The following is a 14,024-nucleotide window of genomic DNA, read 5'->3' on the forward strand; positions in this document are numbered from 1 at the left end:
GTATGTATTATATATATATATATATATATATATATATATATATATATATATCCTCAAAAGGAAATTTGAAAAATGTAATTATCAATGATGGACAAACACAAGAAATGGCATAAAAATTGGTTCAAATTTAATAGATTAGAGAGAGATAAATATTCTTTTTTGTTGTTGAAGAGGAGCGTTATATATAGAACCAATGCCTCAATGAATGACAAATGGCGGAGCGTTGAGCACAGAATCTAAAGACAAATGCCATATGTTGAACACGTGTTAGGTTTCCTTGTTTTGCTTGAAATTTGCCTTTAACAACTCAAAGTTTAAATTAAAGCGATAGATTTGAAATTGTAGGTGATTTTTATTATATAAAATTAGAAAAAAGTTCAATAAATGTATATAAATCTATTTTAATAAATATACCAATTATTTGAAAATTTTATATAAACACGTTTTTTTAATAAAAATACTATATCTATATAATATAAAAATATTTTATTAGGTCCAATAAATCTCTGCTCCAACCCAACACAAACCGGGCCGGACCCGGTCCGCAGATTATTTATTATTTTAGTACAGGTCATTTAGTTTTAAATACAAAATATTATTTTCAATTTTAACAGATGACATAAAAGATTAATGTCTAATGAGTATTCATTATAAATAATTAAATTGAAAATTTTAAATATTAGAAATAGAATTTTTTTAAAAAAAAACATATAAATAGTTACATTTACCCCCTCCCCCCAAAAAAAAAAGAAAAAAAAAGAAAAATGACAACATTTTTACTTTTAAATAATATGTTTTTTTAATAATTTTAAAAATATCTGTTAGGCCTAAGGCCCAACCCATGAAAGAGGAGGCATTTAGCATTGGAAATTTAGAAGCCTTCTTCATGGAAAAAACCCTAAAAATAAACACACGAATCTTCATATTATAAAATCTCGACTACACAGCCGCGGCGCTCGGATCTTCTTCTTCGCATTTTCATCTCCGGCGACAATGGTGACGGCCAAGAAGACGGTTAGTCTCCATCCCCAATTCCAAATTTTTCATTTTTATCATCTGGATTTTCTTCAATCTCAGATCACTCACCCAAAGATGTAAACTTTCTGTTGGTTTTGTTTTGTGTTTTATGATTAATTATTGCAGAAGAAGTCCCATGAGGGCATCAACAGTAGATTGGCTCTTGTAATGAAGAGCGGAAAGTACAATCTCGGGTACAAATCCGTCCTCAAAACCCTCCGCAGCTCAAAAGGTACTTCACTCGAGCTATCCTTGATTTCGAATGCTCATTCTGAATTGTTCAGTCGATTATTTAATTGGGTTTTTTCCGATGATTTCGCAGGGAAATTGATACTTATATCCAACAACTGCCCGCCATTGCGGAGGTCGGAGATTGAGTATTACGCCATGCTCTCCAAAGTTGGTGTCCACCACTACAATGGAAGTAAGATTCTTCTTTTGTTGACTTTTCTTATATCTCTTAGTGATTTGGATGTTTCTGAATCATTGTGTTTGTGTATATATACACACACAAACACATACACACATAGATATACCTTGTTCTTGTTTTTTTCCTGACTTGAAGAGTTATCCGGATTCATGATGAAAATGCATGTATTTGGTAGTAATCATAGTCCAGGAAACTGTAAAGAATTGTGGGTATTGATAAGGTTGAAATTCTGAGTATTTTAGGCGTCAGCCTTTGCATTAGCTTGGCTATTGATGACAGGTTTGTGTTTTATTGTTTGTCACTGTTCAGCTTCTTAGATTAAACTGTAAATCTTTCACATGTAATCTTGCTGTGCTATGGATTCCTTGCTCTGAGGTTATAAATTATAATCCATGAACAAAAACCCTAGGTTCCATTTCATATCGTGTAATGGTTGAGACTAAAAGTCTAGATCATGATCTGAAAGAGTCTTGATCTTATCGAATTCGAGCATGTAGTTATGTCACCTTACTTCAAAGAACTGAACAATTACCATATAAATAATAATTCAGCTCATCTCTTGCTGTCATTCATCATCATCATCATCATCCAGCATGCAATATATCCATAAGTTTTTGTTGTTTTCTGGGTGAAGTGATGGAACCTGCTGCTTTGGAACTCATCAAGAATCATCTCAAAATGACTATTCTATTAGAACCAAGAAATATCTGCAGAGCTCATTCCTTATCCTCTTTTCTTTTTTCTTCTTCTGATTTCGATCTTTGATTGTTTCAGATAACGTCGATCTGGGTACAGCTTGCGGAAAGTATTTCCGTGTGTCGTGCTTGAGCATCGTGGATCCGGGTACGCGCCATTTTTTAATATTAAGCCCGAGCTCCGATCGATCCAAACAAAAGATTTCACAGCTAATGCATTTGACTCATCTCCCTCTGTTCTTCTTTGTCATTTACTTTGCTTTCAGGTGATTCAGACATCATCAAGACACTTCCTGGTGACCAGTGAATCCAAACTCTGTCTTGTTTTTTTGTACCTTCTCGCAAGCAGTTGTCTCTTTCTTCATGCTGTTACTGTGAGTTTGCTTTAGATTTTTTTTCTTTTGACTTTTGATCTTTTACGTTAATCTGAAATTTCATCTCTCTTCATTTTTGGTCTTCTTCTCTAATGGATTTTAGTTGCGATTTTTTTTTTTTTGTTTATATGAATTTAAAGTTGCCGACTTTATATTTTGTTCTCGTTTGGAAAATTTAGGATTTTAAAGGATATAAGAGGGTCATTTTATTACGGATTCGTAAAGAAAAATGAAAATTTGAATATGCGATTTCAATGTGAAGAAAAAATTAGAATTTAAATTGAAATTTTACAGTTTAGGATTTTTTTTTTTTTTTTGCATTTTTCCACGATTCAGTTTGTTTAGATGCTATTCTCTAATAAATACAAAAATACTACGTCAAAATTTGGCTGTTTTTAAAAGAAATAGATTTAATTGAATCTATATCACATCTAAAATGAATGAAAATGAAAAAAATAACAAAACAAATATATATAAATGATGAAAATAAAACTTAGTAAAATGGAGCATCACTAAAATAATATCGTATTTTAAAAGATTGTATGGTATATTTGTGTATATTTTAGGAATGTAAGATAAAATAATTTTGTAAATTATAATCATAGATTCATAACACAATCACTTACAATTATACACACATGCTCACACACACACACACACACATATATATATATATATATATGTATGCGTTCATATCTATGACATAAATACTATTAACACCATTTCTTTTTATCTAATATTTTTTTTTTGTTTGTTAAGGATTCAAATTAATAAACCAAATCAAATGAAGATTTCATTATAAAAAAAATTATGAAAGGGTTAGGATAAAAAACAGCAATGAACAAATTGACCGACTTTATTAAACAACTAATCTTAATAAATCTAAATCCCTTCAACTACGCCTTTTCTTTCACTCTATTTATTTTTTTTAATTATTATTATTATTATCCCCTAAAACCATATAATCTTTTCTTACACTTGAGAATTGAGATACTGAAAATCTAAATTAATTCATCCATTGTATAATTTAACACTGATTAATTCCATTAATTAAATTATCTTTTTGCGTGTGTAAAAGAGATAGCGAGAGGGGAACGATAGGCGCGTAACGTTCGTACCTCGTCTTCAACCCCAGGAAGAAACCAGGGCCGTAATTATACGATTTAATTTTTTTATTTTGATTATTAATCAAATGATTGATTCCGTGATTGCGTTATTAAATATATTCCATCTGTTTCGTGTTTGATTGTAAAATGTATACTTTCATATATAGTTTATGCCATATATATATATATATATATATATATATATATGCTGCAACATAGTAGGTTCCATCATTGCATGCCGAATCCTTGGGAAGAAAATTTTCATTCAATTTTTAAAAATCCATGCACAATATATAACGTGACTTGCTCGATTTGTCCATTAGGTTTGAATTCATATAACATTGATTCGAATGATTAATTTGTCAACAAAGAATATATATATGTGTGTATATATGTATATGTATATATATATATTTATAAAGAGACTGAATGATAGAAACACGTGTTACATTTCAGTTTTCAAGTTTCATAGTAATATTGTTTTATTGTAAGGTATCTACAACTTTTGCAACCAAATTTTGGCTGTTTTCACTTCTGTTGTTTTTTACCCGTTTTGTAAATATTTACAGTTCAATTTGAGGCGTTATAATTTTTTTTTTGTAACGGTTCTATGACTAATTAAATTAAATTAAAAAACAAGGTCCGTTACAATTTTAAGAAAATTTTAAATTCAAAACAGGGTGCGCGATATTTTATATAAAAAAAGATTGATATTTGTTTTTTCATTGAGAAGAAAAATATATGAAATCTCTTCTTTTGTTTGATCAAATTCAAGCAACTTAGCTGGGATCTTTAGTCCATATCTAATTCCCCAAATGTACTTTCTATTTTTCAAATATGTTCAAAGTTAGACAGATCTAAAAATTAATTTATCACTAAATATTAGCAATACGATTAAAATATATGGTATTCTTAACTTGTTTTACAGTTATGAAATTATTAATAATTTTTTGTTAATTTTATATAAATTAACTTAAATAATTATAACTTTACAAACTTTCATAATACTAGAAAATGCTAACTAGAGACACTACTTTGTATTGAATAATAATTTTAATTAATCTAAAGAATTTCGATTTAGAAATTTCCAAAATACTAGGTAACACTAACAAGATACACTAATCAACTCCTTCCTATGCCAAAAGTTTTCATAAGGCAAATAGGAAAAAAAAAATACAAAACAAGAAATTGAAATTTATCAACCTATAAATATTTTTGATTCCCTTATATAACAAAAAAAAATATCTTACTGCGAACTATGGTAATAAAAACATCTTGTTTTTTTTTTCTAATCCACGGTTTTAAGTTTCCAAAAAGCCTAATAATAATATTCTCAAACAAAATCAAAACCTTCTATTAATTATAAAGCTTGTGGCAGAAAACCTTCATCCACTTAATTTTCTCCTTTCAGGAAAACCTGAAACCGGCTTCAAAACAACTCGCCTCTTGTTTCATTTTTATTTTTATTTTTATTTTTGATAATTTCTTAGTTAAGAATTGTGTACATTTGATTTTTTTAAAATTTGTTCCTTATATTGTTTAGATTTTTATTTATCCAATTCTGTCTTATTTTCCAATATTTTTTCCATTTCCAGGGGAAAAAACATTAAGTTAAACAGCTTAAATGTCTCAGATTCTGAAAAATCTCTACTCCATCTCCACCATGACGTCATCTTGTCTTAGCTGTCTCCCTCTTTAAATCTCTCCATGCAGCTCTCTACCTCCATTAGCGAGGAGAAGAAAAACAAAACCCAGATATTTTTTTTTTGTTTAGTAAATGCGTACCATGGAGAAGATTTCATCGTCGGAATCCATGGATATGGGTCTGCAGCATCTCGCCATTGAAAGCGACCAAACCCACGTCATGACGTCATCCATACTGTCGCGGACGTCATCTTCCTCCTCCGCCGCCGCCGCCGCCATCGGAGACTACATCGGAACCGAGAGCTGCTTCGATGTCCTCTCCGTCGACGACTTAAACGACGCCGTTTTCCCCGAGCCCGTCCGGAATATTCCCCCGCCGTGCCGGAGGAAGGAGGAGAAGTCGGAGGCGCGTGAGTTTCCGCCGCCGATTCCGGGACTGGCTCCGGCGGGGGTCCGTCGCACATGCCGTGGGTGCTGACACGTGTCTACACGAGCGATGGACGGCTGATACTGCGGGAGGAGAAGGTTCGCCACCATGAATACTTCCGAGCTCACAGATCCAACGGTCGCCTCACTCTCCAGCTCGTCCCCCTCGACGGCGGCGATGAAAATGACGTCGTTTGGAACCATGATGACGACGACCATCATCATGATCATGAAGACGATAAAACATCCGAAGATATTGTCATGGATAATGGTGAGGGGGATGGTGAAAAGGATGATGTAATTGTCCATGATGATGATAATGTTGATTCCGTACATCAGACGGCGGTGGAGATCGGCGGCGGAGGATCGCCGGGAGGAAAGTGTTTGAAATCATGTTTTCTTGGCATGCAAGTTGCGAAGATCAGACCTGTTCTTAGTTATATTTAGTTTTTTTTGGTGAATAATTTAAATTTTCTTACCAAATGCCAAGAATCTGAAAATCATGTTTTCTTCGTTTTAATTTTTCGGGGTTGTAATTTTTTTTGACTGAGCAGTAATCTTTTTGGGTCGGAGAGAAAAGTTTGTGTGAAATTCGGTCGAAATGAATGAGGCAGTGAATTTTTTTTTGGACAGTTAAATGTGTATGGAAAGGTGAGTTATGATTTATATATTTATAATATACATAAAGTGGGCCACCGACGATGGAATATGCTTTTCATATCATAAGATATTTACATTTTTATAGTAAAAAAAATATACTATTTCATTGTAGCGTGTAAAATCCATGTAAAATTATTACTATCAAGCGTAAACATTAATCACATGTTAGGACATCTCGTTCTATAATCTATATTATAAAAATTATTCTTTAACTATTATTCTAAGGATTTACATTATATACGGTACTTGTATTATATATATATATATATATATATATGCTCCTTTTTTTGTAAACGGAGTTTGTATGTATATAATCTTGGTAAAGGTTTTTTTTCCCTGATGCTAATAGGATGCGACCTTTTCACAATGAGAAAACATAAAACATGACATTCTACCACGATAAATAATCCAATTTTAAATTAAAAAAGGAGATATTTTTTTGAATTTTTTTTTATAACAGGACTACGTTCATTAGAACTTCAGTCCACTTCATCTCCAGTTATATTTTATTCACGCAATTAATTGTGCTCTTCTACTGATGAAATTTAAAAGTTTTGTTTATTTTACTATTATAAATTTTAACATAAATAATTGTAAAACTAAAGATATTGATCAAATAAAAAAACAAAATAAAAGAATGTATGAACTTAGTTAGAAACTAAACAAACAAAAAAAAAACACAAACACATATATACATATACATATACATATGCATATACGGAGGAAGATGGGCTAGATGCATGGCCAATAAGGGATAAGAGGGGAATGAAGGAGGGGTACGGAGAAAGATGAAGTACAGCTAGATAAGGTAGATTCCCAATAAATCTTGTTTTTTTTTTCTTTTTACAATATTATTATTTATTATAATCGAACAAACCAAGAAAAACACACACACACACACATATATATATATATATATATAGATCTAATGATTGGTCTCTCTCTTACCTGAATCCATTGATCTTCTTTCCTTATCTACTTGTGGCTGTCTCCCTTGAATTGAAATCATAATAAATCCATACAACCAATTTTTTCATATAATAGAGATTCATATATGAAGATGTGAAATAATTATAACAATAATGATATATGATGCATTTTTGTACAATACAATAATAATATTAACCCTACTTGGTGGCCTCCTCCTCTTCTTCTTCAGAATCAAGCTCAAGGCCTTCGGCTGCCAAGAGCTGGCTTATTACCATTCTCTTCTCCTCTTGAGCTTTCCTTCTCATCAGATCTCTTTTCTTCAACACCAACGTGTGCCGTTTCAGAGTGCTGTTGAAATACTCTCTCGACGCTCTCTTCTCCTTCTCCAGCAGCTTCCTCTCTTCTTCCGGGTCTATCTGCAAATCCCAACCCTTTCCATATTCACATATATGCATGTATGTATGCACGTATGTGTATACACTTGTTTTTCCCATAATGATTGGCAAAAGAAGTCTTATGATCTTTCATGCTCTTTAAGTAAAGCTCAACCCTTTGGCAGGATACGGATAAATGGCTATGTGGGCACAAGTTTAGGTTGTTTTTTTTTTTGGCTACCTTGAGTTGAGATCACCGTAAAAGATGGGCATTGTTCTTGGTTTCCATTTATGCAACAATTAAGTAAAAAAATTGAATTCCGTTTGACAAGATTACGGATCTTGAACGATATAAAAGAAAACGAGATAACCTTAGAACGAGAAAGACGGCGTGCACGTATGCTCATTTCACGCTGCTGTTGCTCGGCCCAAGCTGCAATAGCCATGTCACCTCTCTGATCAAATGCTCTCCGTTTCTTCATCAGCCATTCCATCCATGCTTGCGATGCCTATATATCCATTACACACACACAAAAAAAAAAGAAAGAAAGGGTATTTACTTTCGGTAACAAGCAATTCATCCCGATATGCCTAAAATGAATACGAAAGGATTGAAGTCTTGTACCTTCATTGGATTAACTCGGTTATCCATATCGTATTGTCTTCTCTTCTCTGTATCCATAAGCAATTCATAAGCAGCTTGAATCTTAATGAATCTCGCTTCCGCTGTCTCTCCTTCCTCAAGCGTCCCTTTTCCATCATAGACTGCAGAAAGAAGCGCAATTGAGACAAAGCTAACGGAGTTAAAACAGAATGCCAAACGGAGTTGCAACATAGCGTGTGTTATCGAGCAAGGGAAGGCTGAATAATAGAAGTTCTTAAAAGAATACAGCATAGAACAGAACAGAATGACGAGCCCTAGTTTAACAAAAAAAAAAAAGCAAGAATGAAGAGCCCTAAAGTCGGTTCCTTGGACATCTGAGTATTGTTTCGAGATTTTCCAGAACGAGATAACCGACCAATGTTCCTAAACTTCAAAGTCATGTGATAGCAGGTTATTTCCCATATTGACCACAAATTTTCATTCTAACTGTTATGTGCTATAACACAGAGACAATCTCAACACTTGTGAAGCAAAGCTCAAGCCATTGATGGGCAGTGACTGATACACACAAGGTTCTTGAAACACAGTTCCAACCGAGGATTTCTGTCACCAAATAGACATTGGTTTGATTTCATTTCATGAACAACTATAGAATGATCACAAATTTTGATGAAAATAATCATATCAAAGCTAAGCAATGGACCGAGAAAATTACCATCCGGATGATAGAACTTCGCCAAGCGTCTGTATGCGACCTTAATCTGTTCTTCATCTGCATCTCGATCTAATTCTGTGCCCACAAAGTCAAAGTCACAGAAAAACTACATGTAAGAACAAAGGCAAATGGAACAGGCTACTGCTGAAAGAGATCAAAAACTATATAGTCGAATCACAAAGACCCATAAGATTTTGCTACTGAATAAGATCATTCTATGCTAAATTCTGGTAAACCCTAGTTTCATGATTGAATATCAGCAAAAGCAGAATACAATGCTTCATATATCACTGTTTTCTTCTGCATAAAAAAACAGGGGAAGTTACCGAGGGTTTCGTACGGAGATCTCTCTTCGGTCCAATTCGATGCCCGGACGAAGGTTCTCCTCTGGGTCACGCGGAAGAGGAGATTCAGATCTCTGGAACCAGACCAATGCGAGAACAGGGACGAACTCGACGAACGACCTCTGTGACCGAGGTTTTGAATGGAAACCCTAACTACCGATCGAGCTTGGTTCCTGCTGCAACACACGATCGAAGAGAACACCGCGTGCGGTCTCCAGATGCTTCGCAGATTGCTCATAGCTTCGAATTCCGGTCCAAAATCGAAGAAATTTCGCCAAACCCGGAAATCAAATCCGAAAATTTCCCCTTTATTCGGAATTTCAAAAGAAACAAAGGTAGTTCCTTTTCGTTGGAGGTTTGAATTGATCCCCGAAAACGTAAGGAGAACCTTCGACAATGAGATTTCCGGAATCCAACCGAATTACTCTTCTCGTTTGATTTTAATTTTCCCAGAAAATTACAAGAAAATCAATTTCCCGGGAAAATTTTGTGGACAGCTCGAGCTCAGAGCCATTTTCCGGTGTCATTTACGATAATGCCCTTAATGTCTGAAACTACAAAAACAACCAAACTCTTGCAACACTGAAATTCACATTCTAGTCCCTGAAAAATACAGAAAAGCGAGTTTTGGACATACATTATCACATCGATCAGAATTCACACATAAATTACAAATGTCTGTCGCCGTCGTCTTCTTCTTATTTATCGATACGTTACACATTCCCATGCAAATTTACATCTTCCCTCTGGAGAATTTCCATTCCATAAGCAAACAAAATACAACGATTCCGATAAAAGGATCTAATGACGGAGAACCACTTTCTGCAACTAACGCTTTTGCTGGAAATCTTGAAAAACTAAAACACAAACCCTATATAACCTTCAACTGAAGTTGCATCTCTGTCTGAATCTGTGTTCTGTCTTTTTGTTCTTATGTTCTTGTCTCGTGAAAAGAAAAAACTTCAGGTGGGTTCTCTTGGACGAGCCGCCCAGAGAGAACTAAGGGCACGAAGCCTGTGGAAGTACTCACCCAATGCGAGCAGACCTCGAGCTGCTTGTCTTGTCGTCAAGATCTTCGCCATTTGCTGCAGAGTTTGCTGTCTCAGATGATCCGCCTGTTCGAGATAGAAACAGTAAAGAGTTTGAATGTTTCTGCAGTCAGTAAAAAACACGAGCTTTCGGGTCATGTCTGAATCTTTTTTTCCCCCTCCAGTCTGAATGTTCATTCATGCAGACGGAAAGAGATGAGCTTTCGGTCATCTCCGGATGCTTATGCAGACAGAAAGATCTGAGCTTTCGGGTTTTCTCTTAGTGTTTTTTCAGTTTGGTACCTCAGTTTAAGGCCTATAAGCTTTGAAGAGCGGGAAAAAAATGGAAAGATGGAGGCTGATTAAGAAACTGAGACACAGAAAACATACATGTCTTCGTGTTTTCTCTTCTGGTTATGAAGAATATGATGCTTTTAGGGTTTTACCTGATTCACGAAACCTTCTAAACCTTGAAGACTTTCCATGGCTGCAGCCATATGAGCTCCATAATTTGCAGAATCAGCCGGTTCAAGAACTATGCTTTCAGCCAAACCCTGCTGAAGCTTATCAATGCCTTGAGAGAGGGCATCCTCCGCTTGCTGAGACGACTGTTGTAGGTTACGCACCTCCAAGATTTGCTGATCTGTCAAGGGCTCGAGATAAGGCATCACAACCTGTTTCACAGAAACCACCATTCTTAATCGTTGAAACTGAAAAAGATTTTTTAAAAAAAACATAGATGAAAGTCTTTAAGTGAAGGGCAATTACGTTCAACAGTTCAGACGGGCGGAAGCCTCCAATCCACTGAAAGAAGCGTTCCGTTGACGTTCTCCACATACCCGATATCAAGTAAAAGACATCGGCTTTTGCAGCATCAGCTTTCATTCGGAAGAGATTTCCGTAATGGTTCAGGCAGCTATCCACCAACATACGGAGCTCTATGTCGCTTATATGAGCTTGAAGTGCGGTTCTAATCTCACTAACTCGCCTGTTCTGTTCTTCTAACCAGTGGGCATGTTCCATCTCAAAAGCAGCAATCCCTGCAAATAATGGGTCATTGGAAACAGCTTATTAGGGCCAGTGGGCATAAAGAGAGATCCCGAAATGTGAAATCACGAACCTGTGTTCATAGTGCCAGATGGTCCGAGAAAGCTCGTGTCTGATGAGCTACGTACGTATAATCCCTGAAACCAAGAATCGTTGAGTAACTACGAAAGAGATAAAACTTAACAAACATCGAACAGAAAATAAAAAAGATTCACCTCACCTGCTGCCTAGCCCTCTGGAGCTCCTGCTCCAGTTGCGACAGCTTTAACCGGCTTTCTTCTAACTGCTGGACATATGCCTGCAGAGACAGAGCCGATATAACTAAAAAACAAGCTCTTTTCTATCATCAAAGTTGCATCAAATCAAGTCTCCGTTACCTTCTTTCTCAGACGGCTTTTCCTGGCAGCCTCCCGGTTCTGTGCCAAACGACGTTGTAGCTGTGCATGTAAAGAAATAATACAGTCCATATCATGACAAACAACTTTAGTGTATCTTCCTTAAAGATTAAGGAATCAGTAACCAAAATCCTAAAAAAAAACTGCTCGGTTATCATTCGGTAACAGTTCTTGGAAAACCTATTGATATCACCAATTCTTGCATCTCAGATTGAAAACCTTTTGCACAACTAGTCTGAGAGCAAAAGACAGGAAACAAAACATACTAACTGTTGAATTCATAACTGTCTAGAACTGTTACAATGCCCTCAATCTCATTGCCACTGTCTTTGGACTGGAACAAGCTATAGAGAGTAAGATAAGAGAGTGTAACCTTATCAGCGACCCGGCCTTCAGATGGGTCATTAGAAGGTTCTGCTTCAACAGGACTGTGTGAAAAGTCATAATTCACCTGCACATGATTAACCAGTAAGCAGCGAGTAACACCAAAAAACCAACCAGACAAGACATAAACACACAAGTCTTCACCTCGTTAATGTTGTTGGTGTTGTTGTTGTCATTTGTTCTAGTTTCCACTTGAATTACAGTGGAGGAAGCAGTGTTGGGACTTGTATTGTTGTTACTGTTACCATTGTTGTTCATGTCTGCCTTGAAAGAATTCCCCCAAGCGGCTATCTGTTGAAATGGCTCGTAGATTCCCATGTTTCTGAAGGATGCAAACTGTGCTGGAGAAGAAGAGCTCATCGTCTGCATCTCACACAAAACCAATTACAAGCTCAAGCCATGGAAAAAGAATTTCAGCAATCACAAACGGAAAGAACAAGCTAAAGCAAAGGGGACACATCTTTCTTCTGCTCACCTTTGACAGATCCAATCCAACAGCTGGTCGGAAAATTCACATTGGTCGCTAACACAAATCATAAACAGCACAAGTTCTTCATCAGTTTGACACTTTTTTTTTACAGCAAAACACCAGCTTTAGCTTCAAAAGTCGAAACCCAAGTTGGGAAACACAAACAAGGCACTAACAAAAAAGGACTATTGTTTTATACTATCTTCTTCTCTCTCTCTCTCTCTCTCTCTCTCCCCAAGATTGTACCTTTAGAGGCGATAGAGCATGACCCAGAAGCCCAAATGTCTCAAACGAGAAAAAATGGACAAAAAAAAGAGAGAGGGTCTACAGATTTCAGTTTCTCAGCAACCAAACATCTGGATACAGGGGAAACAAACAAAACAAATTACTCACCTCCTTCAATAACAAGTGAAACCCATCATGAATTCAAGAGCCGACCACTGAAAAATCCATTGGAAACACATTCGGGGTTTCGTCTGATCAAACAGAAGGTTTTTCCCCCCACAGAAATCAGGAGAGGAGAAAGAAAGTTGAGTTCTTTGGCACTACAGTCAAAACTTAAAGGTCAAGCGTTCCCATCATGGAAAAGAAAAAAAAAACTTTTTTTTCACCTCTCTTTCTTCGGCCCTCTCCCTTTCATTTCTTTTCTCCATGAGGCATAGAATAATCAAAATAAATAATAATCAAGTTTAAAGCAACGACTAACGACAAAACTCCAGGGAAAAAAAGATGGCATCTTTTCTCAAAGGCGACCTTATCCTGCGCCGCCGTGCCTAACGTACGCACCGGCTGGCGTCGGTTGCCGGGAAAAATCTATCCGTGAAGCCTGATGCCCTCGGAGACTGCCACGTGTCTCACTGCCGTGGAGTCGTCTGAGTTGGTGAAATTACTGCATCCATTCAACAGGACGGAACAGTGACACCTCTGAATGAGATGGAGGGTTCTCTTGGTTCAACTCGGCGGATATTTGGTCTGTGATTTCGCACCGGCTGACGTCGGTTGCCGGGAAAAATCTATCCGTGAAGCCTGATGCCCTCGGAGACTGCCACGTGTCTCACTGCCGTGGAGTCGTCTGAGTTGGTGAAATTACTGCATCCATTCAACAGGACGGAACAGTGACACCTCTGAATGAGATGGAGGGTTCTCTTGGTTCAACTCGGCGGATATTTGGTCTGTGATTTTATTATTTAAATCGATGATGTATGTATGTATGTATGTATGTATGTATGTATGTATGTATGTATGTATGTATGTATGTATGTATGTATGTATGTATGTATGTATGTATGTATGTATGTATGTATGTATGTATGTATGTATGTATGTATGTATGTATGTATGTATGTATGTATGTATGTATGTATGTATGTATGTATGTGAGC

General features: G+C 36.0%; 4 protein-coding genes across 7 annotated transcripts; 2 read left to right on the forward strand and 2 right to left on the reverse strand.

Moving 5' to 3' along the window:
* Positions 1 to 902: 902 nt before the first annotated feature.
* On the forward strand, positions 903 to 2,631 carry LOC104800167 (putative 60S ribosomal protein L30-1). Its single transcript, XM_010522907.1, has 5 exons — positions 903 to 1,014; positions 1,144 to 1,249; positions 1,340 to 1,441; positions 2,222 to 2,290; positions 2,409 to 2,631. The coding sequence occupies exons 1-5, from the start codon at positions 994 to 996 to the stop codon at positions 2,447 to 2,449; spliced, it is 339 nt and encodes a 112-aa protein (XP_010521209.1). The 5' UTR covers positions 903 to 993; the 3' UTR covers positions 2,450 to 2,631.
* A 2,568-nt stretch (positions 2,632 to 5,199) lies between these two features.
* Positions 5,200 to 6,336, forward strand: LOC104800168. The gene is given in 2 exon segments (XM_010522908.1): positions 5,200 to 5,715; positions 5,718 to 6,336. Coding segments are annotated over 2 exon segments (738 nt in total). The 5' UTR covers positions 5,200 to 5,399; the 3' UTR covers positions 6,140 to 6,336.
* A 979-nt stretch (positions 6,337 to 7,315) lies between these two features.
* Positions 7,316 to 9,797, reverse strand: LOC104800169 (pre-mRNA-splicing factor cwf23). Its single transcript, XM_010522909.2, has 5 exons — positions 9,302 to 9,797; positions 8,976 to 9,050; positions 8,282 to 8,421; positions 8,028 to 8,165; positions 7,316 to 7,698 (listed from the first exon to the last, which is right to left on the reverse strand). The coding sequence occupies exons 1-5, from the start codon at positions 9,555 to 9,557 to the stop codon at positions 7,480 to 7,482; spliced, it is 828 nt and encodes a 275-aa protein (XP_010521211.1). The 5' UTR covers positions 9,558 to 9,797; the 3' UTR covers positions 7,316 to 7,479.
* A 133-nt stretch (positions 9,798 to 9,930) lies between these two features.
* Positions 9,931 to 13,296, reverse strand: LOC104800170 (transcription factor TGA7). 4 transcript variants are annotated; one of them, XM_010522911.2, is made up of 10 exons: positions 13,036 to 13,295; positions 12,649 to 12,696; positions 12,318 to 12,536; positions 12,163 to 12,240; positions 11,772 to 11,831; positions 11,615 to 11,692; positions 11,468 to 11,531; positions 11,116 to 11,387; positions 10,794 to 11,021; positions 9,931 to 10,434 (listed from the first exon to the last, which is right to left on the reverse strand). In XM_010522911.2, exons 3-10 carry the CDS (start codon positions 12,531 to 12,533, stop codon positions 10,282 to 10,284), a joined length of 1,149 nt encoding a protein of 382 aa, XP_010521213.1. In that variant the 5' UTR covers positions 12,534 to 12,536; positions 12,649 to 12,696; positions 13,036 to 13,295; the 3' UTR covers positions 9,931 to 10,281. The 4 variants fall into 4 exon arrangements, with proteins under 4 accessions (XP_010521213.1, XP_010521214.1, XP_010521215.1 ...); XM_010522912.2 differs by lacking the exon at positions 13,036 to 13,295 and adding an exon at positions 12,889 to 13,018; XM_010522913.1 differs by lacking the exon at positions 12,649 to 12,696 and having other exon boundaries at positions 13,036 to 13,296.
* Positions 13,297 to 14,024: the final 728 nt, after the last annotated feature.

This window comes from Tarenaya hassleriana, unplaced genomic scaffold, assembly GCF_000463585.1.
Source record: "Tarenaya hassleriana unplaced genomic scaffold, ASM46358v1 Cleome65, whole genome shotgun sequence".
NCBI lineage: Eukaryota > Viridiplantae > Streptophyta > Magnoliopsida > Brassicales > Cleomaceae > Tarenaya > Tarenaya hassleriana.